The sequence below is a fragment of the Lepus europaeus genome, chromosome 21, assembly GCF_033115175.1.
Source record: "Lepus europaeus isolate LE1 chromosome 21, mLepTim1.pri, whole genome shotgun sequence".
Classification (NCBI taxonomy): Eukaryota; Metazoa; Chordata; class Mammalia; order Lagomorpha; family Leporidae; genus Lepus; species Lepus europaeus.
Genome location: NC_084847.1, coordinates 48,385,645 through 48,412,186, shown reverse-complemented (window position 1 = coordinate 48,412,186; position 26,542 = coordinate 48,385,645). Strand labels below are relative to the sequence as shown.

The following is a 26,542-nucleotide window of genomic DNA, read 5'->3' as shown; positions in this document are numbered from 1 at the left end:
TAGAATATTCAGGGTAGAAGTTAAATAGATCTCTTCTCATTGGGTCAATCCATAGGCCTGATCAGAGTCTGTACAAGTGGAGAGCTCTCCTGGCTGTACCATTCTTCTGTTCAAGAGGATAAAACAGAATTGCATGCACAGCAAAAGTAGGTAGATATAAAACGTTTGCAATAGAAATAGTAAATGACATTGGACCACAGGTCAATTGCTGAGGAGAAGCAGAGGCATTTGTTACAACAGGATGATAATGTGGCGTGAAACCCAAGGACAGGGTAATGAGTACTGATAAACCCTTCACAGTAAAGTAGCAAGGCTGTGAAGCTATTTGGGTTTAAAAGAGTTCATGTTACTTTTAGCGTATATACTCACTTGTTAGTAATATTGATATATGTTGTGTAATGATTGCTTAATTGCTAATTTTCCTATGCTAATTGATGTTTTTCTATAAAACCAAATTCTTTAGCTCTTTACATTTATTGAATGCCATCTGGCTTATGAATTTTCATAAGAACTGCCAAAAAAATAAAAAAGAAGAGAAAAAGGTGCAGCCTCCTTCCCCCTGCCTTTTTTCCTGAAAGGTAGAGAATATGTATCCGTAACAACTTGTTAATGTGTCTGTAGGGAAGTGTGAGTGTGTGTGTGTGTGTGTGTAGGAATAAAACATTATTCCACTAAAATTTGTCATCTGTCTTAAACCAGAATATTCTCCCCATGTCACCTCTAGTCATTGCTGTGATTATATGCTTATATTATTATTCCTTTACCAAGTATTCTCCATACTTTTTGGGTAAGTATTGAACAGATACCACATTTTAAAAATGTTTGACCTGATTAGTAAGAAAAACCTCACAGTTGTTTTGTAGTTTTTGTAATAGATTTGTGTTTTTATATCCCAGTATTGATTTGGCTTAACAATATCATAATGCTTTCATTGAACAATAACAGAGAAGTGTAAAGTAGATACCTCTTGCAATCTTACTTTGCAGCAGCTCTCTGGCATTTTCATGTAGATAGCCTTCACATTGTGGTCTCTGTTTGCTTGGATTATATACTCACATGCACATGTCTGTCTGTCTATGTACTGTATGCAAAAGCCCTGAAACTTAGCAGACTCCTGTGACTAACTGGGCTGGCCTACATGCCTTTTCACTCTTTGTTTTCCTTCAATACTCAGAGTTAAGTTTTAAACTAAAAAAAATATTGCTTGGCATGTGTACATTTTGAGTAAGAAATAAAATTAACTTCAGTTGTTTATATAGTTTTTTACTTCATCACTAGTCTAACTCCAATTTCTTACTTCCTTGGCTAGAGTAAGTGAAATTTTATTCTCGATTGTTTGCATGGGTCTAATTTGACCCCAAAAACTGTGCTAAAGAGTGCTTCAATTATTAGTTATTCTTCTGAGAAATTTGATAGTACTATAGAATTTAGCTCTTCATATAATTAGTATATTCAGAATCAGCCCCGTCAGATTATCTATTAGCCATTCAAATTGAGAGACATGATTATTAAAAAAAACAAGAGATGTGTTGGTATTTACTTAATTTCTTTCATTACAGGCAGGCCAAAATAATTATTTCTATCTAATTTGCTAATTGCTTGTCCCACATATTTGGTGATTAAATCAGAAGATGTTAGAACTATTATCTACCCAAAGGAACAGACACAGGGCAATTGGTTATAGCATGTCTGCATCACCCATGACTTATGCTACTCTGGAGGGTAGCATGTTTTGAAAATATCATGGACTCTGAAATTTAAAAAAAAGAAAAAGCCTGCTTGTGATTCCACCATTTCATATCTGTTAACATGAGCATCCTCTTAGCTAATCCTAAAATGGTCATAATTATGTCTGACTCACAGGTTGTTAAAAGAGAAACGTGGAGCAAATGGTGGGCACTGCCTCCAGTATGGGTGGTGGGCAGAGTATTCAGCTAGGCATCAGGGATCTATATTCCAGGCCCTGCTCACCACCCTGTCCCTCGGTGCCTTGGTTGGGTTATTTATCTGTTTAAATTTTAATTTCTTTATCTGTAAAAGGGTATATTTAATTCACTTTGCTTTAGAATATTTTTGTTATGATGAAATTAGGAAAGTTGTATATAACTATTGTAAATTGTGTTGCAGTAGACCAGTGCATACAAGGTTATTGTAGACAAATGATTTGGTTGGCCCAGCTCACCTGCAGGATCTGAGAATGTGAAGTCCTGCTGTCTTTTTTTTTTTTTTTTTTTAATTTGACAGGTAGAGTTACAGACAGAAAGAGAGAGAGAGAGAGAGAGACAGAGAGGGAGAGAGAGAAAGGTCTTCCTTCCGCTGGTTCACGCCCCAAATGGCTGCCACGGCCGGCGCTGCACCCATCCGAAGCCAGGAGCCAGGTGCTTCCTCTTGGTCTTCCATGCGGGTGCAGGGCCCAAGCACTTGGGCCATCCTCCACTGCCCTTCCGGGCCACAGCAGAGAGCTGGACTGGAAGAGGAGCAACTGGGACTAGAACCTGGCGCTTATATGGGATGCCAGCGCCGCAGGCGGAGGATTAACCAAGTGAGCCACGGCGCCGGCCCCTGTTCTGCTTTTTACTGTCCTTCTGTGATGGTTGCCACAGTGATGGGAGACACAGCTTAGCTTCTTTCTGGCAATATGAGTCCAGAGTTAGCTGAGTTATTAATTTCATACACCTTTTTCAATAGCTTCTCCATGACAGTTTCTCTTGATACATCAAGGAGCAACATGGCATAAGTTTTTGGGGGAAGATCCTGATTAGCAAATTGGAATTGTCCTGAAATTGCAAATGTGTATACATCAAAGCCACGGTAAGAATAAATTTGTCTGATAGTGTACGTAGTTTCAGTACACATCGGCGAAATATCCTGCTGATTGCTGATTGAAAACAGTTGTTAATTCTCTACTTCACTAAATTCAGAGTGGAAAAACTTTCCTTAATAAAGAACAGATTGAGGAGATCCAAGACCTTACTGTGTGGGAATTAATGGCAGATGCATATACTGGTAGTTAAAATGTTTCATTAGATGTTAATGTCTTGCTGTGTTTTTAATTGTTCAGGAATTAGCCTCTAGAATATTAAAACCATCTGTTTGTTATCATGATGAAACAGAATGCTTAAATAGTTATTAATTTGTGTTTCTTGTCTTTTTTTTTTCAGAGAGATAATCTGTAAAACTTTGATCTATTTGGGCTATAGGGAATTTAGAATGTGAAAGTAAAAATTAATTTTAAAGCATACCAGTGTCCCAAATTGCTAAAGTTTGTGTGTGCATTTTTCCTACCTGCAGCATATATTTTGTGCATTTTTTTCTGTTTTTAAATTTTTTAATATTTTTATTTGAGAGGCAGAGAAACGGAAAGGAGGAGGAGAGCCAGAGCCAGGAGAGTTCCCATCCCCTGCTTCACTCCCCAGTGCAGGAGGAAGGAACCCGGTCACTTGAGTGCTCACTGCTGCCTCCCTGGGGGGCACTGGCAGCAAGCTGGCCTCAGGACTCTAACCTAGGTACTCCAGTGAGGGACGTGGGCCACTTAATCACTCAGCTAAACACCCACGTCCTCTTTTTGGGTTGTTGCCTTTTTTCTGTTATGTGATGAAAGTGATCCCAGAGTGGTTTAACAGTTGCTTTATTAGGTGTAAGACTTGCACAATACAGATCATTGACATGCAGAATGAAGAAAAAAATTTAGACATTTTTTTTTTGACAGGTAGAGTGGACAGTGAGAGAGTGAGACAGAGAGAAAGGTCTTCCTTTTGCCATTGGTTCACCCTTCAATGGCCGCCGCGGCTGGCGCGCTGCAGCCGGCGCACCACGCTGATCAGAAGGCAGGAGCCAGATGCTTCTCCTGGTCTTCCATGGGGTGCAGGGCCCAGGCACTTGGGCCATCCTCCACTGTATTCCTGGGCCACAGCAGAGAGCTGGCCTGGAAGAGGGGCAACCGGGACAGAATCCGGCGCCCCAACCGGGACTAGAACCCGGTGTGCTGGCGTCGCAGGCGGAGGATTAGCCTATTGAGCTGCGGCACTGGCCAAAAATTTAGACATTTAGAGTACTGAAAGAAAGCTAAAGATTTTAGTTCTAAGGATGTGTTTCTTCTGGAATACTATGCTAGTCCTGCAAAACCATGGAAAGCTGTCGGCACTGGCTGGCGTGGGTTCTCTTCCTGACCCTGCTGTTTTCTGCCTTGTGACTTGGCACAGTTGGTTTTTCTTATCTTTGGTTTCCCCATCTTTACAATGAGAAATGAAATTTAATTCAGAGTTTGGTTTTAATTTTCCTTCTGTATGTGTTTTTATTTTAAAATTAAATCTGTTTTTGTATTTGAAAGAGAAAGAAAGAGACATAGATCTTCCATCTTCTGGTTCTCCTAGGTTTGGGCCGGCCAAAGCCAGGCACCCAGAACTCAATCCAGATCTCCCACATGAGTGACAGGGACCCAAGTATGCAGACTATCATCTGAGGCATCCCATGATATGCATTTGCAGGTAGCTGAATCATACACGGGAGAGCTGGGACTTGATCCATGCATTCCAATATGGCATTGAGGTGTCCCAAGCAATGACTTAACCAATGTGTTGAATGCTTACACCTTTCAGTCTTTCAATGCTTAGAAACAATATATGAAGATTGTATATTTGTTTTATATAGTAGGCACATCTGCTTGCCTTTTTGATTACATGTAGCCAGTGAGATATTTTGAGTGCCACTGAGAATATATGGTAACAACATATCTGCAAGAGCTAGGAACAAACTCTTTGTCCTGTGTTGATAGCTAAACACCCTCAAAATGCAAATCTCAGTTGATAGCACCTCATTAATTGCCAGACATGTAGATCTAGAATGGAGAGAACTAATTTACTAATTTTACCTCTGCATGGGATCTCCATTTATGTTTCTAAGGGGCCTAGTATTTGTCATCTTATCTCTGAGTTTGATTAGGAAAATTTGTCAACTTCTTTATAAACTTATGCAAATTAGCTAAAATCATGCCAAGAATTGGAAATTTTACATTTCTGAATCTTTTCTGCATCTTTGAGAAATGCTGTGTGTTTAGACCAAGAATTAATGGTAGCTGGGAAATTTATCGTTCTCTAGATAAACTTATTTTACCTTACCTGTCCCACACTCAGCATCAGATCTCTGTGTCTGTTTTGCCTACATTAAAAATGGGAGAGACCCATTAATTTAAATCTTCTGGAACCAGATGAAAATGGTTTGCTGTACAGAAGTGAAATTTGTTATGTATCCTGAGTCTAATTCAGGTTCCTCAGAGGTCAGACTGGTAATATAAATAAATATGGGATGTAGGACAAGGTATAGTGTGAGAATCTCCTGGCATAATGTTACAATGCCCCTTTATAAACTACAGAGTTAATTCCAGTTAGTGTTTTTATATCTTGCTAAACAGAGTGTGCTGGTATAGGAGGTCATATAAATCTATCCTTTTGTACCATCCCCATACAGAGTACCATCTTGTTTAAAATACTCCCAGGAGGCGGGCACCGTGGCTCAATAGGCTAATCCTCCACCTGCGGCGCCAGCACACCAGGTTCTAGTCCCGGTCGGGGTGCCAGATTCTGTCCCAGTTGCTCCTCTTCCAGTCCAGCTCTCTGCTGTGGCCCAGGAGTGCAGTGGAGGATGGCCGAAGTCCTTGGGCCCTGCACCTGCATGGGAAACCAGGAGAAGCACCTGGCTCCTGGCTTCGGATCAGCGCGGTGCGATGGTTGCAGCGCGCAGGCGGCAGTGGCCATTGTGGGGTGAACCAACAGACAAGGAAGACCTTTCTCTCTGTCTCTCTCACTGTCCACTCTGCCTGTCAAAAAAAAAAAAAAAAAAAGAAAGAAAGAAAAGAAAAAGAAAAATACTCCCAGGAGACCATATTTACTCTTTTTTTTAAAGTAAATGTTGTTATTAAGAAATCAATGTTTGATGGTTTACATTTTTAAAGATTTCTGCCATCCTAGGCTATGTTGGAGAAAGGCTTTACTGAATTAGTTTTTAATAAAATGATAAACAAAAAAACAACAACACTTGTAAGGATTTTTAAATCCTTCGTATTATCCAAATTACTTAAAAGTGGCAATCTCCTCAATAAGTATGTGTACTAGGAGAGCTATTAAGTTCTCTTGGTAGTGATTTTTGACCTTTTGCTGAACAAGTACTTTTAAAATGCCAGAATGAAGATATCTTACCCTGTAATTATATGCTACTTCACTTTACAATCCTGTACATGACTATCTAAAGTATCTAAAATTACATATGATCACTGTTTCAAGAATAAAATCAGTGATAGCACATGTTGAAGAATAAGGATTCTGAGGATTGTTTGAGTTTGATTACTAAGCCCCCCAAGTTATTCAGTGCACATGCCATTTTTCATGTTGCTACTCAGCCATTAAGCTTTCTTTGTTGGTCTACGCTGGAATAGATTTTTTTATACCCATTAACACTCTTTGATGGTAGCTCCAAGAGCCATTCTGTAGGGAATTATTGAGACTGTCTTAGGGACATCGTACATTGCATTGCCCGGCTTAAATTCCTCACTCCAGCTAATGTGCACCCTGGGAGAAGGTAGTGATGGCTCAAGTAATTAGGTTCCTGCCACCCATGTAGAGAACCTGGACTGAGTTCTGTGGTCTTGGCTTTTACCCGCCCCAGCCCCAGATTTTGCGAGCATTTGGGGAGCAAACCAGTGGATGAGAGGGGATCTCTCTCTCTCTCTCTCTCTTTCTGCCTTTTATGTAAAAATAAATAAATAAAAATTTAAATATAAGTAAATATTAAAATATAAAAATTTTGTACTAAAAAGACCTTAAAATATTATACATATGGTTAATTACACAAATATTTGCTAAGTAAATTCTAGATACTATTCTGGGCTTTATAGTAGGGAACAAAACATAAAAATTCTTGTTCTCATTCAGTTTATAATCTGGTTGCAGAGTGGTAGGGTGAGTTTAGAGGAGAAAAAGGACAAACAAAATAAAACATGTTCTACATTAGAAAGTGCTAAGTGTAGGCAGGTTTGCAGTTGCAAATAGGATGTTCCAGGAAGTCCTCACTGACAAAATTACATTTTAAGTAAATATCTAAAAAAGGGAGGTGGTTAACCTTCTGGATTGAACATTTCAGACAGCAACTGCAAAAGCCCTAGATGAGAACATACTTGGCTTGTTTTATTCAGGGGTAGGAGGAAGCAGTAAAGCTGTTATGGAGTGAGCAAAGCAGAGAATAGTAGAAAATGAGATCAGAGATGTTAATGGGAGGAGCCAGGTAGAGTTAGGACTGCCTTGTAGGCGGTCGTAATGACCTTGATTTTCACTGTGAAGGTGGGTGATGGCGAGACTGTGTAGGATTTTGAAGAGAGTAAGGATGTGAACTGACTCACATCATTACAGGAGCACTCGGACTCCTGGGAGAGATGCAGCAACAGGAGGTCAGGGCACAGCAGGGAGATGAGATATGACGGTACTGTAATAACGTAGGCAAAAGACAGTGGTGACATTGAGCAGAATGGTAGCTAACAAGGGTGTGATTGTTTTGGGTTGAACAGTTGGAATAGTGAAGTTGCCATTGATGGCTATTGGAAACCTTGAGAATTTAATGTTGAGCATTTCAAGTTTGACATTTCTATTAGACATCTAAAGTGGAATTCAGAGGTGCAACTGGATTTGAGGCTAGAATTATAGGAAGACATTAAGATATAAATTAGGCATTATTTGCTCATAGGTAGTATTTTTTTAAAAGGCTGGGTTTGTAATTTTTTTTTTAAGATGTATTTATTTGAAAGTCAGAGTTACAGAGTGAGAGGAGAGGCAGAGAGAGAGAGAGAGAGAGGTCTTTCATCTGCTGGTTCACTCCCCAATTGGCCACAATGGCTGATGCTGCACTGATCTGAAGCCAGGAGCCAAGAGCTTCTTCCAGGTCTCCCACACAGGTAAAGGGGCCCAAGGACTTGGGCCATCTTCTACTGCTTTCCCAGGCCATAGCAGAGAGCAGGATGGGAAGTGGAGCAGCTGGGTCTTGAACACGCACCCATATAGGATGCCAGTGTTTCAGGTCATAAGTAGTATTTAAAACTAGGAGACTTGATGAGATCATCAAGGATACTGGGTGTAGACAGAAAAGAGGTTCACAGACTCAGTCCTGAGTCATTTCAGCTTTAAGAGTCTGAGGCACTTGGAGATCCCAGCATAAGACTGCCAGGAATGACCAAAGAGGTTGGAGGAAAAGCACAAGTGAAGTAGAATGGTTTGAGGATAAGGGAGTGATTAATTGTGTCAGGTGCTATTGTTCAATCAATAGGATGGGGACTGAAAATGACTACTTGGACTGATACTACCTTTAAAACCAGGCAAGAGGAATGTTTTCCTTGTATCCTGCTGTGAACCTTAAGTCAGATCCCCTCCCAGAGGGAGGAGTTCAAAGGGCCAAATACGTGCCCGCTTGGAGTCAGCTGTAACTCCTTTATCTGGGACCCTAGAAATTCCAGCTAAAATATCCTCAGCCTAATCCATGGCACATTCTCTAGGCCCATCCTTTGGCATTTGCCTAGACCTGAGTAAGGGTCCCTGCTTTTGGCAACTGGGTAAGTATGGATCCTGCAAGTCAGGCTGGGGTGTAAGCACATGTGTGCATGGGACATCTGGAGGTGTGAGGCAGAACTACAAGTGGGAAGCATAGGGCACCAGGGCAGTGGCCACCTCTTCTCCACATTCTGCCACATTCCATCAGGAAAGTTCAAGGAATATAGATTCTAAAAGAAAATCTGGCCTTTAGCATAATAAACACTCATTTATATAAGGTATGAAGACAGGATGTATTTATTTAATACTGTTGTCTTGGCTTAACTTTATTTAGGCAGAGAGGGTTTGGACCTCTAACCCCAAGCACTGGGAATGCTTTGGACAGCCTGTTGGTTCAGCTGAACAGAAACAGTTGTATGACATGTAGAGAGAAAAGCCTCACTGGACTGGGTTAAACAGACAATGGAAGGAGAAGAATTGGGGTCCCTGAATAAAATATTTTCAGAATTTCATGTATAGGGAATGAAATAAATAAGGCTTTTAAAAGGCATAGATTTATTTTCTCATAGATTTGGAGGCTGGAACTCTAAGACCAAGTCATTGAGCCATTTATTTTCTCCTAGGACCTCTTTACTTGGCTTGTAGATTGCTTCCCTCTTGCTGTGCACTCACATGGCCTTTTCACTATATACGTGCTTCTGTGCTATCTTTCCCGGGGCCTTAATTTCTTTAATAAAGAAACCAGTCAGATTGGATCATGACCCAATTGTCTCAGTCCATTTCCTGCTGCTGTAACAGAATGCCACAGACTGAGTACTGTATAAACCATGTAAGTTTATTTAGCTTATGGACGCTGCTAAGTCCTGAGAGCATGGTGCCAACATCTGGCTGGGCTTCTATGTTTCTTGATAACATGGACCTGACTCAAATGGAAGCACCCTACAGACCTTCATTTTCACTACTTATGTTTTTAAAGACTCTACCTCCAAATGCAATCAAATTCTAAAGAACAGCGCTTGGGGCTTCAGTGTATGAATGTGGACACAATTTGGGTACATAACAAGGATCTTTAATATTCTAGAACCAACATTTGTGTGACCCAGCCCACCTTTGAAGCATGTGTGGATGCTCAAACGAGTCAGCGCTAGTGCTTGCTGCCTCAGTTGAAATCTGCCCACACTTCCATGCAATGGTCACTGGCTGATGATTCTTTTAGGTACATGTAGTTTACTAAGGCAACGCTGGGCAAGGAAGGGCCTTAGCCTTGATGACACATTTATTTCTCACTGGATTTGAAATGAAATGGGATCAAAAGTGACCTTGCACCAAAAGTGTCTTATATTTATTTTTATTTATTTATTTGACAGGTAGAGTTATAGACAGTGAGAGAGACAGAGAGAAAGGTCTTCCTTCCATTGGTTCACCCCTCAAATGGCCGCTACAGCCGGCGCTGCACTGATCCAAAGCCAGGAGCCAGGTACTTTTTCCTGGTCTCCCATGCAGGTGCAGGGGCCCAAGCACTTGGGCCATCCTCCACTGCCTTCCTGGGCCACAGCACAGAGCTGGACTGGAAGAGGAGCAACCGGGACTAGAACCTGGTGCCCACATGGGATGCTGACACCGCAGGCGGGGTATTAACCAAGTGAGCCATGGCGCCAGCCCCCAAAAGTGTTTTATATAATAACAATTACTAGATTCTCATAATTTCTCAATTAAAATGGATAGCCAAATAAGTATGTGAATCAGAGAAGAACAAAACCGTTTCTAGAAGTCAAGTTTTAAAAACTCATTATTAGGACAATTAAAAAATATGAAAGTAAAGATAATACTATAATTAACCCACATCCTAAAATGTCAGCAGCTGACAGGACTAATCCTGTTTTACCAGTTTCCCTCCTAACTTCCTCCCTTACATACTACTCTTCCCATCCCTGGGATTATTTTGAAAATAAAACCCAGCTATCAAACCATTGCATCCAAGAATATTTCAGCATGGATCTCCGAGGTACTCTGATTTTTTCTTTACCATAACATTACCAGAATCTGAATAATAATTCCTTAATATCAATACCTAGTCAGTGCACATATTGTTGAGTCTGTGTCAGAAATCCTTTTACTTTGGGCAAATTGGGTTTCGGATGAGATGTGTACATGATAATTGGTTGAGACATCTTAGATTTCTGTTACCTCATTTCTCTTCCTTGGCTGTATTTACCTTGTGGTTTATAGCTTGGGAGAATCAAGTGACTTGTAGATTTTGCTAGTTGTAGCCCTTGAGATGTGGTAGCATGCACTCCTATCTTTTGTATTTCATGTATACTATTAATATGTTCAGTTTGAACACATTCAGGTTTGAATTTTGGGGGTGAAGGTTAAAAATGTTATATTTGCATGTCTATACATATTTTATCTGGGTAATTTATGATATTCACATATTTTGTTTTAAAGATTTGTTTATTTATTTGAAAGTCAGAGTTACACAGAGAGGAGAGGCAGAGAGAGAGAGGTCTTCCATCTTTTGTTTCACTCTCCAGATGGCCAATGGCTGGAGCTGCGCTGATCTGAAGCCAGGAGCCAGCAGTTTCTTCTGGGTCTCCCACGCAGGTGCAGAGACCTAAGGACTTGGTCCATCTTCCACTGCTTTCCCAGGCCATTAGCAGAGAGCTGGATCCAAAGTGGAGCATTTGGGACTCGAATCGGCGCCCATATGGGATGCTGGCACTGCAGGTGGCGGCTTTACCCACTATGCCACAGTGCCATTCTCCAATATTTACAGATGTTAAAAGCCATTGATAACTTGATTCTTTGCTTTTTTTGTTGTTGTTGTTCTCTCAGTATTACTAATGAGATTTGTTTGATGTATTATTTTCCTTTTTTAAAATCATTTTATATTTGTGGCTTGTAATCCATTGAGTTATGATGCTGTTGATACACAATTAACCCACCTTTGGTCTGGGAGTACCTTTCCATTTGGCTCCCAGTCCCCTTTGACCTGTCCTTGGTCAAAAATATCCTCCAGATTCAGCTTTTACATTCAGACTTCGGCTTGACCATTTTTTTCATGTTAGAAAGTGTAAACAAAAAGCATTTGGGGTTTTATGTTTGAGGATGATAGTTATTTTAAAGAATGCCCTGTCATTTAAATATTTATTTTAACATGTTTTCTTATGTTAAAAAACATAAAAAGTAAGATTTTGTTTATTATTATGTATTCACTCATGTAAACCATATTATCAGAATTTCATTTTAATAATCAAAGTCTCATTTTCAGAATGCTAGAAACTACACTAAAGCAAACATCCCTTCGTCAGATTATTCTAACATCACATATGCATATTGTTTGAGTTTTTTAGTCTATTAGACAACAGATTCACCTTTTAGTCCACAGTTATACCCAAGGAATGCCCAACACCTTCTGTGCATTTCATCTTTTCTCTTTAATCCTATACTTGTACATCTTTTTCTGCACCGTAGTTTAGACATCCTTTCTAGTATGTATAAATAAATAAATAAAGTTGTGTATGTTATCATGCCTTTTGTCAACATAATTCAGCCTAGAAATAGTACCCAAGTTGTAGATAGAGATGTGAGTTATATATCAAACACCGCTTTTTATACTTCCATTCTCTTGCCTTTGTATTATTAAGTTATGAAGAAATAGTATTGTTATAGCCTCTTGGTCAAATCAGAGAGAGTTATCATTCTCTTGATAAGCAGTAGAACATTATTAAGTTCTGCTGTCTGGGTTGAGTGTGTTTATTGTGAAGATATCAAAGACAGTCAGATTGCTTCTGATTGTCTTAATTGCTTCTTGTTTATGTTTGAGACTATGCGCTTAGATTGATCTTGGCTTATTTTCTTCTCTTTATTTTATTAACTAAAAGCATTTTTTTTCTACTGAAACGAAGCCCACTAATCCTCTTTAAATGTTGAATAATGTGTGTGTTTGGCAAGTGGAAGCACTTCAATAATTTTCATTTTCCAAGCTAATAGCACAACCTTCAAGTCATTATCTGTGCAATTATACCTTAAATGTTTATTTGGGAACATTGCTAATGCAGATAAATGACTTTCTGAAGTACAAGCGTATCCAAGATTCCTGCCTCTTATTTTGCATTTGTGAAACTTCTCTCCATTGGAGTGATCTTATGATACGTGGGTTCAGGGGCAATTTCTTCTTTTTCTTATCTTCTTAAACCCCCTATGGTAGGAAGATTCCAAGATGGCCCCCAAAATACTTGTGCCCTTTTTCTACCATGATTAAATTTTCTTATGTTAGCACAGGTGTATTTGACATAGTGGTTTAGCCACTGCATGGGATGCCCCCATCCCATAATCTGAACACCTTGGTTTGAGGCACAGCTCTTATTGTCATTCCAGCTTCCTACTGTTTTGCACCCTGGGTGTCAACAAGTAATGGTTCAAGAACTTGGGTACATGTCACCCACAGGGGAGAGACATGGACTGAATTCCTGGCTCTTGCTTTGGCCTGTCCTGCACCAGCTATTGCAAGCATTTAAGGAGTGAACCAGTGGAAGAGAGCTCTGTCTCTCTGTCTCTGGCTCTGTCTTCCCTTCCCTCTGTCTTTGTCTCTCTTTGCCTTTCAAATAAATAAATATGAAAGGGAGTTCTTCTGTAAGTCCCAGTCCTTAAAAGGTACCTGACTCTTCGTGGAATAAGAAATTAAACTGATGGAAAATCGTAACGTAGCACAAAGTGGACTCATTGTAAGGATGCACATCACTAAGTTTTAGTAAATTGATTAAGTTGTGCAGCCTTCACCATACTTCAACTGTAGAATATTGCAACCCCTTCAAAATTTTCCCTCATTCCATTTGAGTATCCTTTTAATATATTATTAAATTCAGTTGTTATATTTCATCATATTTTTCTACTCTTTTAATTGTGGAGATCATTCCATTGTTTCTTTCTGAGTTCTGTTATTATTGGAGTTTGACACAGATTAGCTTTTCATTTTTTTAAAGCTTCTGTTTATTCACCTTGGAAGAACTACAGCGTGGCAAGGGGAGATCTTCCATCTACTGGTTCACTCCCCAGATGCTGTGACGTGCATGACTAAGCCAAGAGGAAGCCAGCAGCTTCTTCCAGGTCTCCCACCTGAGTAGCAGGGGCCAAAATACTTAGGCAATCCAGTGCTGCTTTTCCCAGGTGCATTAGCAGGGAGCTGGATGGGAAGTAGAGGAGCAGGGACATGTACCAGCACCCATATAGGATGCTGGAGATTTCTTTTTTTTTTTTTTTTTTTTTTTTTTTTTTTTTTTTATTAAACTTTTATTTAATGAATATAAATTTCCAAAGTATAGTTTATGGGTTACAATGGCTTCCCCCCTCGCATAACTTCCCTCCCGCCCGCAACCCTCCCCCCTCCCGCTCCCCCTCTCCCTCCATTCGTGTAAGGATTCATTTTCAATTCTCTTTATATACAGAAGATCAGTTTAGTATACATTAGGTAAAGATTTCAACATTTTGCCCACATAGCAACATCAAGTGAAAAAACTACCATTGGATTACTAATTATAGCATTAAATCGCAATGTACAGCCCATTAAAGACAGAGATCCTACAAAAATTTTTTTCAAATTAATTAATTTTCTATGCCATTTCCATTTTAACACCAGGTTGTTTTTTTTTTTTTTTTTTTTTTCCTTCCTTTTTTTTTTTTTTTTTCGTTTCCAATTCTCTTTATATACAGAAGATCACTTCAGTCTATAATTAGCAAAGACCTCATCAGTCTGCGCCCACACAGAAACGCAAAGTATAAAAATACTGTTTCAGTACCAGTCATAGCATCACTTGGCTTTAAACGACACATTAGGGACAGATCCCACATGGGGTGTAAGTACACAGTGACTCCTGTTGCTGACTTAACAATTTGACACTCCTGTTCATGGCATCAGTAATCTCCCTAGGCTCTAGTCCTGAGTTGCCAGGGCTATGGAAGCCTTTAGAGTTCGCTGACTTTGATCTTATTCCGATAGGGTCATAGTCAAAGTGGAGGTTCTCTCCTCCCTTCGGAGAAGGGTACCTCCTTCTTTGATGGCCCCGTTCTTTCCACTGGGATCTCACTCACAGAGATCATTCATTTAGGTCTTTTTTTTTTTTTTTCCCATGGTATCTTGGCTTTCCATGCCTGCTATACTCTCATGGGCTCTTCAGCCAGATCTGAATGCCTTGAGGGCTGATTCTGAGGCCAGAGTGTTGTTTAGGACATCTGCCATCCTATGAGTCTGCTGTGTATCCCACTTCCCATGTTGGATCTTTCTCTCCCTTTTTGATTCTATCAGTTAGTATTAGCAGATACTTGTCTTGTTTGTGTGATCTCTTTGACTCTTAGGGCTATCAGAGCTATCAATTGTGAGCTGAAATTGATCACTTGGACTAGTGCGATGGCATTGGTACATGCCATCCTGATGGGATTGTGTTGGAATCCCCTGGCACATTTCCAACTCCACCATTTGCGGCCAGTCCGATTGAGCATGTTCCAAATTGTTCCTCTCCTCCCTCTCTTTTTCCACTCTTAGATTTAACAGGGATCTCTTTTCAGTTAAATTTAAACACCTAAGAATAATTGTGTGTTAATTACTGAGTTCAACCAACAGTACTAGAACAACAACAATAACAGCAAATACCAAAAAGGATAAAATATTACATTGTACATCTAAAGTCAGGACAGGAGCTGATCAGTTCATTGTTGCTTATAGTGTTCATTTAATAGGTTTCCCCTTTGGCGCTCAGTTGTCACCGATCAGGGAAAACAAATGATATTTTTCTCTTTGGGACTGGCTTAATTCACTCAGCATGATGTTTTCCAGATTGCTCCATCTTGTTGCAAATGACTGGGTTTCGTTGTTTCTTACTGCTGCATAGTATTCTATGGAGTACATGTCCCATAATTTCTTTATCCAATCTACTGTTGATGGGCATTTGGGTTGGTTCCAGGTCTTAGCTATTGTGAATTGAGCTGCAATAAACATTAATGTGCAGATGGCTTTTTTATTAGCCAAATTAATTTCCTTTGGGTAAATTCCAAGGAGTGGGATGGCTGGGTTGTATGGTAGGGTTATGTTCAGGTTTCTGAGGAATCTCCAGACAGACTTCCATAGTGGCTTAACCAGTTTGCATTCCCACCAACAGTGGGTTAGTGTTCCTTTTTCCCCACATCCTCTCCAGCAGCTGTTGTTGGTAGATTTCTGAATGTGAGCCATTCTCACCGGGGTGAGATGGAACCTCATTGTGGTTTTGATTTGCATTTCTCTGATTGCTAGTGATCTTGAACATTTTTTCATGTGTCTGTTGGCCATTTGGATTTCCTCTTTCGAAAAATGTCTATTGAGGTCCTTGGCCCATCTCTTAAGTGGGTTGTTTGTTCTGTTTTTGTGGATTTTCTTGATTTCTTTGTAGATTCTGGTTATCAATCCTTTATCTGTAGTATAGTTTGCAAATATTTTTTCCCATTCTGTTGGTTAGGATGCTGGAGATTTCTAAGAGGTGTCATTTTTATGGGTTCTCCCCAAAATTTTCTCTAGTTTATTATTTATACAGTATTTTAATTTCTAATTTGTTATGTTTTTAGTTTTAGAATTTCTTTCCTCTAATTTTCCCTGTAGTTTTTTTGTTTGTTTGTTTTATATCTCTTTTGTTCTTTTTAATCTCTATAATTTAGCTATTCTTTTCTTTAACATTTAATAGAAAATATTTGGGAGAAGCACCTGAATAAACAATTCTCAGAAGAAATACAAATGACCAACATATGTAAGCAAACAATACTCAATGTCACTAGCCATCAGAGAAATACAAATCAGAAAAGCAATGAGATTATCATCACACTCCAGTTAGAATGACTGTTACCAAAAAAATGAAAAATTACAAACGCTAGCAAAGATGCACAGAAAAGGAACCATTATACAGTGCTGGTGGAAATGCAAATTAGTACAGCCATTATGGAGGTCAGTTTGGGGGCATTCTTTGAAAAACCTAAAAATAGGGTCTGTCTTTAGTCTCAGTGGTTGCCCACATCCTATATTCCCATATTGGAGTTCTGGTTCAAATCCAGGCTCCTCTACTTCTAATCCAACATTATGTTAATGCAAAAGTTCCTGGATCTCTGCCACCCATTTGAGAAACTATGATTAAGTTCCACACTCCTCTCTTTGGCCTGGCCCAGCCCTGTTCTGGGCATTTGAGAAATGAACCAGAAGATGGAAGATCTGTCTGTGTCTGTCTCTCTGCCTTTCAAATAAAAATGAAAATAAAAAAATTTTAGAAAGCTAAATATAGATCCAACATACAATCCAGCCATCCCACTTTAGGAGATAGATAGATTAGATAGATAGATAGATAGAGATATTTATAGATATCTATATATCTGAAGGATGTGCTGTCAGAATCTCAAAGAGATACATGCACTCAAATGTTCATTGTAGCACTATACACATAGCTAAAATAGAGAATCAGCTTAGATAAACATGGATGGATATGTGGGTAAACAAAATATTATATATGTATGTATATATATGTGTATATATATGTGTATATATACACACACACACATGGATACACACACAGTGGAATATTTTTCAGCCAGGAAAAGTATGGCTGAAATTCTTAATTTGCAACAAAATAGTTGTAACTGGAGTTCATTATGTTAAGTGAAATAATCAAGACACAGAAAAACAGATATTTCACGTTCTGATATATGAAAGTTCAAGAAGTTACTCTAGACTTAGAATGGTGGTTTTAATGGACTGGGAAGGATGAGGTGTGGACAGAGAGAGGTTGGATAACTAATACCAGAACACTGTTAGATAGAAGTAATAGGTTCTAGCATTCTGAAGCAGAGTGGAGCAAATGTAGGTCATGTTAGTGCACTGTATGCTGTATATACAGAGCTGAAAAAGAGGAGACAGTGTGTTCCAAACATAAAGAAAGGAAAGGAAATGCAAATGCTAATTATCTGATTTGAACAGTTTACGCTGCATACCAGTGGTGAAATGTTGCGTGATACTCTTAAAGATGTACAAGTATTACAAGTTAATCAAAAAATTAAAAAGAAAGTATACTAAGTCCGTTCATTAGCATCTTGCAAAGATTTTTCCATCAACTTGTAAATTTTTAGATTTATTTATTAATGACTTTCTTTTTTAAACTTTTAAATAAGGTCTATGTGTGATTTTCCTCTTTGACCAATTTATAATTGTGGAGAGAAGTTTTAAATATCTTTTCTTTCAAAAACTATTTTTAGAAATCTCTATGTACTATGCCTATTTAGTTTGAATTTTATCATTATTTTTTTCATGGTGATGATATTTATGTAAAGAGAACAGATTCAATAGTTTATAGATAAAATTCTAAGAATATAATGATATCATAGAGAAGACTACTAATGTAATTTGTAATTTTTAAATTTATTGTCATAATTTTTGTGTCCTAATATGTTTTCAATAATGTCCCATAGATTTCCAGAAACTAGTTTTGTCATCAAGTTACCAAATTTATTATATACTAATTTACATTGAGTCTTTTAAATTTCTATGTCGTTTCCTTTTATTTTCTTGCTTCCTCATTGGTAGGATGCTAAAGTCTCCCACCTTTTGATGATTTCCTTTATTATATAAAATATTTATCACTTTATATACTTTAATGTAAAGGCTTATAACACTAAGCTTTAAGGTATAGAGGTACCTTTCATCAGTATTGAATGACTGTTTTTGACATGTGACTTCATCATTTTGTCTTTTCCTTTTGTTTTTATTAGATTTTTGAAGTTCATTATAAATAACTAATAATTGGTGTTATCTCCCTGTCTCCCCCAACACAGACTACATGCTCTTGCTTGCTCGCTCTCTCTTTTTTTTTTTTTTAAAGGAAACTTAATCTATATTGTTGTCAGGAAACATAATCTATATTATTGTCAGAATCAACATGCTTAGTTTTAGGCTTTTGCTTTCTTGCCATTTCCTTTCCACTTCTTCACTGATCATCATTTGAGACTTTTTATATTTGATGGTGATTTGGATAGCATGTATTTTTAACACTTGATTTTTACTAATGATCACTTTTATGAGTATTGAACATTTAAAACTCTTTCTCTTAGTTTGAAGATAATGGCTATATAATCTCTGATTATGTTATTCCAGCGAAATTTTGCACAGTTGCTTGCTTTGCTTATTTTTAACTTTTATGGACAATTAGCTATATATGGTTATAAGTATGATACAGTTTTCATTTATTTATTTATTTTTTTGACAAGCAGAGTGGACAGTGAGAGAGAGAGACAGAGAGAAAGGTCTTCCTTTTTGCCATTGGTTCACCCTCCAATGGCCGCCACGGTAAGCGTGCTGTGGCCGGCGCACTGCGCTGATCCAAAGCCAGGAGCTAGGTGCTTCTCCTGGTCTCCCATGGGGTGCAGGGCCCAAGCACTTGGGCCATCCTCCACTGCACTCCCTGGCCACAGCAGAGAGCTGGCCTGGAAGAGGGGCAACCGGGACAGGATCGGTGCCCCAACCGGGTCTAGAACCCGGTGTGTTGGCGCCGCAAGGCGGATGATTAGCCTATTGAGCCGCGGCGCCGGCCAGTTTTCATTTCTTAAGAGTATTTTATCTATCCAACTATATAATTTTGTTTGTAATTGTTATTTCTTGTTAACCTGAAGTCTTTTAAAACTTAACGAGTAAGTGGGCCAGTATTGCAGTATAGCAGCGCAGCTGCTGCTTGCGACACTGGCATACCATGTGGGTGTTGGTTCAAGTCCTGGCTGCTCTCTGCTCATGGCCTGGGAAAAGCAGCAGAAGATGACCCAAATATTTGGGCTCCTGCCACTTATGCAGGAGACCTGGAGAAGCTCCTGGCCCCTGACTGCGGCCTGGCCCGCCCCAGCCGCAGCTGTTTAGGCTATATGGGGAGTGAACCAGTGGATGGAAGAGCTCTCTGTCCTTCCCTTTCTCTCTGTAACTGACTTTCCAATAACTAAATAAATCAATCTTTAAAAACTGAATAAAATAAGGCACAATGTGAATTTGAAAAAGGAAAAATATTTTTAAAGATTTATTTATTTATTTGAAAGGCAGAGTTAAGAGAGAGGCAGAGGCAGAGAGAGAGGTTTTCCTTCTGCTGGTTCACTCCCCAAATGGCTGAAACAATCAGAGCTGCACAGATCAGAAGCCAGGTGCCTGGAGCTTCTTCCGAGTCTCCCACCTGGGTGTAAGGGCCATCTTCCACTGTTTTCCCAGGCCACAGCCAGGAGCTGGATTGGAAGTGGAGCAGCCAGGACTTGAACCGGCGCCCATACTGGATGCTGGCACTGCAGGTGGTGGCTTTACCTGCTATGCCACAGCACAGGCCCCAAGGAAAAATATTTTCATAAGATTATATACTTGGGCTGGTTTCAGGGTAATGAAGCCTATTGGCATACAAAAAAATTTAGCTAAAAATAAAGGTGTTTTTGAACTTACTGACATCTTAAAAACAGTTATAGAGTTCATTTACATTTCTACAGGAAAACTCAGCTGCCTGAAATAGGGTATATGCTAGCTTAAAGAACCCAAACCAGAAGGTGATGACTTTTGGACACTTTTTAGCATTGCAATGCATAATTCACATTATTCCTCACAAATTCCAGACATAGGTATCTTCATGTAATTTATCCTTCTATAAATTTTGTGAGTGGATTAATGACACCTGGTGGGCATCTGGCATCTTTTGGAACTCTCCATACTCAAGCAGAAAGACATAGATCAGCTCAAAATACTTGACTGATGTGCCCAGAATCACTCCACCTTCACACAGTTCTGGGCATAGGACTTTAATCCATGTTCATTAACCTAGATAACAGAGCAAATCATTATTTTCCCCTACTTAGCCATTAATTACAGTTAACAATGTAATGAGATCGTGATTTCAAAGTTGGGAAGATCTATTGTTGACAGGGAAATCTAATGAAACACTAGCTACTTATATTTAATAAAATATGTTTCTATTGAGTTAATTCCATTTATGTAATATATTAGCTTACTTTCATTTTGTCATTTTTGTTCTAATTCTGATGCCTAAACTATATACTACTCATATCATAATGGGAATAAGATTTTCAAATTAGAGGATGGATTATAGTAATTTTTAAATAAACAAGGTCTTGAAGTATCTACAGGCTGATAGTAAGAAATCTCATTTCTTCAGTTATAGCAAAAGCTTCTTATAATAACCTCCATGAATGCTTGGACAAATCAATGCAAGCAGATCAATTTTTCTTAGGTCTTTAAATGTTTAAGCTGGCACCTGGCCTTTGTAATGTCTCTTGGTTGTAGGTAATAGCTGAGAATTGAAGGTGAAGGATTACAACTTGTGGGTAGCTATTCTACCCCAAATGATCCACTGGATGTGGCTGAAAATGCCAGTTTGAAAATATATTCAGGGGATTAGGAATGAATACTTTTTTGCCTGAAATCTTGTGGTTTAGCTTTAGTACTTACTATAGTCAGTCCAGTTCTTTGAAATATTGAGCCGTCTGACAGCTTAAAATCCTAAGTTTCCTTTAAACTTGAGACCAGCTTTGGAGGAGAAAGGGGTAGCATGGGGATGGATTTTATGTAAGGCTCTCTTAAGAGAATTTGCTGAAGTGCTTTTGCTGGCAGGGCACTGGGAAGACTAGCAGACTGCTCCTGTGAAGTCCTTCTTGGGTTTTGCCCTTGGCCGAGATCAACATTTAGTCAGATAATTTACATCAGGGCCACTGAAGTCTGTTGTTGGGCCTTGTCTGAATCTTCAGTTTCCCTTCATCAGGAAGCATGGAAAAACCCCAGGTGCAATGTCTAGGTTTTGTTAAGCAGTCGGGTATTAGGAAAAGCCCTGATACTCTTACACCCTAATTCCCAGCAGGATGTGTTTCTCAGTTGAGAAACTGAAGGGATTATGTATATAGTTGGGTTTATATAGGGGTGTGTGTGTGTGTGTGTGTGTATGGTTTTATTATATATATATAGTTTTCTCTATAGGTTTATATTTTTTCTTTTATATAAGTTATATATATATATATATATATATACACACTTTTCTCTTCCTTTTGAAGATTTATTTATTTAAAAGCAGAGTTAGAGAGACAGAGAGAGAGACATCCTCTGTCCACTGCTTCACTCCCCAAATGGCCACAGTGGCCATTCTGAAGCTAGGAGCCAGTAACTCCGTCTAGGTTTCCCACATGGGTGGCAGGTACGCAAGCACTGGGACCATCCACTACTGATCTGCCAGGGACATTAGCAAGAGCTAGATCAGAAGTGAGAGCAGCCAGGTCTCAAATGGGATGCCAGTGTCACAAATGGTAGCTTAACCCACTGTGCCACAACACCAGCCCTCAGAAACTTTTCATAAAACATCTCCTTATCAAAGTTTACCTAATGAGATTCCTTTCTTTGTGAATGTGATCAGATGCCACCAGTGTACTAAAATATATGGAGAACCTTAAAATATGCAGAGTTGTTACTTTTATGTTAAATATAAGCATCTTAAATGGTTACTAAGAATTAAAACAGCAAAAGGCGTTAAAGGACATGGGTTTAGTCTTAAATATTTTGCCTAGTTGGGCACATCATTTTCTTTTTTTCTTCATTTGTATATTGGAGGGCGTTCTCCTATCCTTATGTAACTCAGAGAAGCAGTTGGATAGAAGTTACAAGATTGGTTATGAACTAGAGGGTCCCCGCTGCACATAGAGCTTATTACCAATATAACAATATATTGGTAATATATTTATTACAATATATTGTAACAAAAGGCCTTTTGAACTTGAAAATGTGTTAAAATTATCAAAGGTGTTTAACAAAGGATGACATGCTGGCTAAGTTTTGAAGGCGTATTTAAAACAATAAATATAGAAAGAAAGAGGTCCTCAAAGATCACAGTGAAGGAGGTAAGATCTGAGCCTTTAAAAATCTTGGCCTCAGAAGCACAGAGAAGGTGACGTTGAACATTCCAGAGGGAGAGGAGCAGCTATGAAACAGTCCAGGGCAGGAATGGACACAGCATGATCAAGGATGAAAGAGAGGGGGATGTCCATTTTAGTAGAAGTCCTACCTTTATTTTAAGTATAAAAGTAAACATCTGAAGAGACATTACTCTGTACTTTTATTCCAGAGTAGAAGCAAAGGCTTATACAGCTTGCATCTGATTTAGAATTAGTAGGTTCAGCTTCAACATAGGAGAAAATGAAGTACTTAAGGACTAAGGGGAGATACAGAGTAAAATTAGCATCAATTTTCTGGTCTCCATCACAGTAGCTTTCCTGGAGAAAGGGATTTTAGAAGAAAGTAGTAAAAGTGGATTTGCAGAAAGGTAAATAAGTTGGCCTCATTTTGGAGATTTAGGAGATAAAATGAATTGTGTGACCAAAATTAAACTCTGTAGTCTTTTTATAAAAAACCAAATGTTTATTTTTGTGAACTTGAAAGGTAGAAAGAGAGATCTCTCTTTGGCTGATTCATTCACCAAATGCCCACAACTGCTGAGGTTGTGTCAGGCCAAAGCCAGAAGCCAGGAACTCAATCCAGGTCTCCCACATACATAGGTCATAAGGGTCCAAGTAAATGAGCCATCACCTGCTGCCTCTCAGATGCTTTCTAAAACATGCAACAGAGCCTGAACTTGAAAGTGGGCACTGGTATGGGATGCAGGTGTGCCATGCAGCAGCTTACCTGCTGTGCCAAATACCCACCCTTCAACTATGGTCTTCTAAGAGGCACGTTAAAAGGCTCACTCTCCATTCCTCTTGGTTTTATCTTCTTCTTTGATGTCAGTGCCACTTGAAAACTTACAAGCTTGCTAACCTGTTGCCTGTTCTGTTATTTGAGGTTCCTGAAAAATGGAACTTGTGTTGTTGTTTTTAAAACAGGACTTTACCAAGTAAGCAAAGTGTCACTTCTGTTTTGCTTGAGACTTTCCATGTGCTCATCCATATACTCCTGTCTCTAATGTCTCCTGTTTTCTCCGCAAAGGGACTGTGTTTCAGATGAGACTTTGGGTCATCTCTTAGCATGTTGCTTTTCCTGCCTTTCCACATCAGGAGTATCTTCCTTGTCCTCTTGGTCACGTTAGCTGAATTCTCTTTTATTTTTATTTTTTTTGACAGGCAGAGTGGATAGTGAGAGAGAGAGACAGAGAGAAAGGTCTTCCTTTTTGCCATTGGTTCACCCTCCAATGGCCGCTGTGGCCGGCGCATCTCGCTGATCCGAAGGCAGGAGCCAGGTGCTTCTCCTGGTCTCCCATGCGGGTGCAGGGCCCAAGGACTTGGGCCATCCTCCACTGCCTTCCTGGGCCATAGCAGAGAGCTGGCCTGGAAGAGGGGCAACCGGGATAGAATCCGGCACCCCGACCGGGACTAGAACCCGGTGTGCCAGCGCCGCAAGGCGGAGGATTAGCCTGTTAAGCCACGGCACCGGCCTGAATTCTCTTTTAAAGTAGAAGTATTCAAAACCTGTTGATGTGAAATGGACACTATGAGAAATAATGACTTGATCAGCCCTTGTCCTGACTGTTGAGAAATAACTTACCACTTTATTCCTTTTTGTATTTTTTTGTTCTACCTAATACCATTGGTAGAACTCTTTAATTAACACACAGTTATTCTTAGGTGTTTAAATTTAACTGCAAAGTGATCCCTGTTAAATATTAAGAGTGGGAATAAGAGGGGGAGGAGATGTACAGTTCAGCACATGCTCAATCAGGCTTTCCCCTAACGGTAGAGTTAGAAACGTGCCAGGGGATTCCAATTCAATCCCATCAAGGTGACGTGTACCAATGCCATCTCACTAGACAAAGTGATCAGTTTCAGTTCATAATTGATCATAATGATAGGATTAAGTGTCAAAGGGATCACATAAACAAGACTAGTGGCTGCTAATACTAACTGATATAATTAAAAAGGAGAGAACAACCCAACATGGGAAGCGGGATACACAGCAGACTCATAGAATGGCAGATGTCCTAAACAGCACTCTGGCCTCAGAATCAGCTCTTAAGGCATTCAGATCTGGCTAAAAAGCCCATGAGAGTATTTCAGGCATGGAAAGCCAAGACACTGTGGCAAAAAAAAAAAAAAAAAAAAAAAAAAAAGTCTAAATGAAAGATCTCTGCGAGTGAGATCCCAGTGGAAACAACGGGCCATCAAAGAAGGAGGTACCTTTCTCGGAAGGGAGGAGAGAACTTCCACTTTGACTATGGCCTTGTCTAAATAAGATCGGAGTTGGCGAACTCAAGAGGTTTCCATAGCCTTGGCAGCTCATGGCAAGAGCCTCGGGTGATTACTGATTTCATAAATAAGAGTGTCAGTTGTTAAATCAACAACAGGTGTCACACTCCCCATGTAGAATCTCTGTCCTTAATGTGTTGTACTATATGAATTAACGGTATAACTAGTACTCAAACAGTACTTTATACTTTGTGTTTCTGTGTAGGTGCAAACTGTTGAAATCTTTAATTAGTATATACTAAATTGATCTTCTGTATATAAAGATAATTGAAAATGAATATTGATGAAGAATGGGATGGGAGAGGGAATGGGAGATGGGATGGTTGCAGGTGGGAGGGTGGTTATGGGGGGGGGGGAGCCACTATAATCCAAAAGTTATACTTGTGAAATTTATATTTATTAAATAGAAGTTTAAAAAAAGTAGAAGCATTCAGAAGTATTCCGTTGTGACCAGCACTGTCTACTCTTTGGTTTTCATTCAGCATGTATTTCCTTGTGTTGTTACATTTACTTGTCCTGCACTGTCTTTGTCATGCTAGACTGAGAATATTACAACAGGGCTCTGTCTTGCAGTTTTCTACATTCCATTGCTTGGTGTCTCTGAAAATGTGATTGGCAATGATGTCATAAACTAATTGTCCATATGTGAATATGTGTGACCTGGAGTTTCATATAGACCATTGGTTTTCAATTCTTCATGTTTATTCAATTTTAAAGGAAAATCGGTGCAGGTTACATGTGTAGAGCATCCCATATGAGAAAATCAGAGCTGGGTACATGTGTTGAAACTACAATGAAACTTAAAAGTTCAGTCTTTTTTTTTTTTTGGTTTATTACTGTGTCTCTAGCACTTTGTACCAACACAAATGGGGCACTAAGTGTGTTGAATGAGTACTAATTTAACTTACTGGAGCTGTCTGTCTTAATTGGTATTTTTAAATATCTGGGTAAAGATCTCCAGAATGTTGTCTCAACAAGCAAGATCATTAAATGTGTCCCGAAGGTTGAAAGATAACTTCACAGCATTTTATCATGTTCTCTTGGGAAAGGGAACCTGGGTTTTTAATGTATTTTGTTGAAAGGAGGATAGAAGAAATAAATTAGGAAAACATAGTTGCTATAATCTGGCTTTTGTTTATTTAGTGGTTTTGGTCTTTCTATTATTAAAAAAAATCACAATAGAACATAAAAAGAAAAACCCACGGGAAAATACTTCCTAGTTCATGGACTTGCTTCAGCCTTCAAGGTGTTGAGTTCAGGTTTGCTCTCGCTCCTCTCTTCACTGACATTTCATGGTAGATGGTTTGCCTGTTCTACCCTCGATGTGGCAGCTTTTGGGGCAGTGTTCACACAAGGAGAATGTTTAAGACCAGGAGCTGAAATTGTTGCTCTTGACAAGTCTCAGAGAACAAGAGCTAAGATACAGTTATGTGAGGAGACCACTGACTTTCCCTTTTACTCTTCTTTCTCGTTTAGCTCAAGCCAGGGCAGAACAGCTGCAGGGACAGTGACAGCGAAAGCGCCAGTGGAGAATCCAAGGGCTTCCACCGGAGCAGCTCTCGGGAAAGGCTCAGCGACGTAAGTTTCCAAAAAAAAAAAAAAAAAAAAAAAAGGCAAACCACTTGACCACATTCCCCTGCCTTTGGCTCCGGTCTCAGCTTCGCCCTCACTCCTGCTTCTAGATCCCTGTGAAGATCCCAGAATGACAGTTCACGCTCTCTTCCTGTGCACATGTTTGAGCCTAGCAGTTGTGGCACCAT

General features: G+C 39.3%; 1 protein-coding gene across 1 annotated transcript in view; it reads left to right on the top strand.

Moving 5' to 3' along the window:
* Positions 1–26,542, top strand: part of LOC133751110 (autism susceptibility gene 2 protein-like) — a 737,772-nt gene that overhangs the window by 534,961 nt on the left and 176,269 nt on the right. Inside the window, exon 3 of the mRNA XM_062181011.1 lies at positions 26,259–26,360. Within this exon, the coding sequence (XP_062036995.1) occupies positions 26,259–26,360 (102 nt within the window). The remainder of the gene's footprint in view (positions 1–26,258; positions 26,361–26,542) is intronic.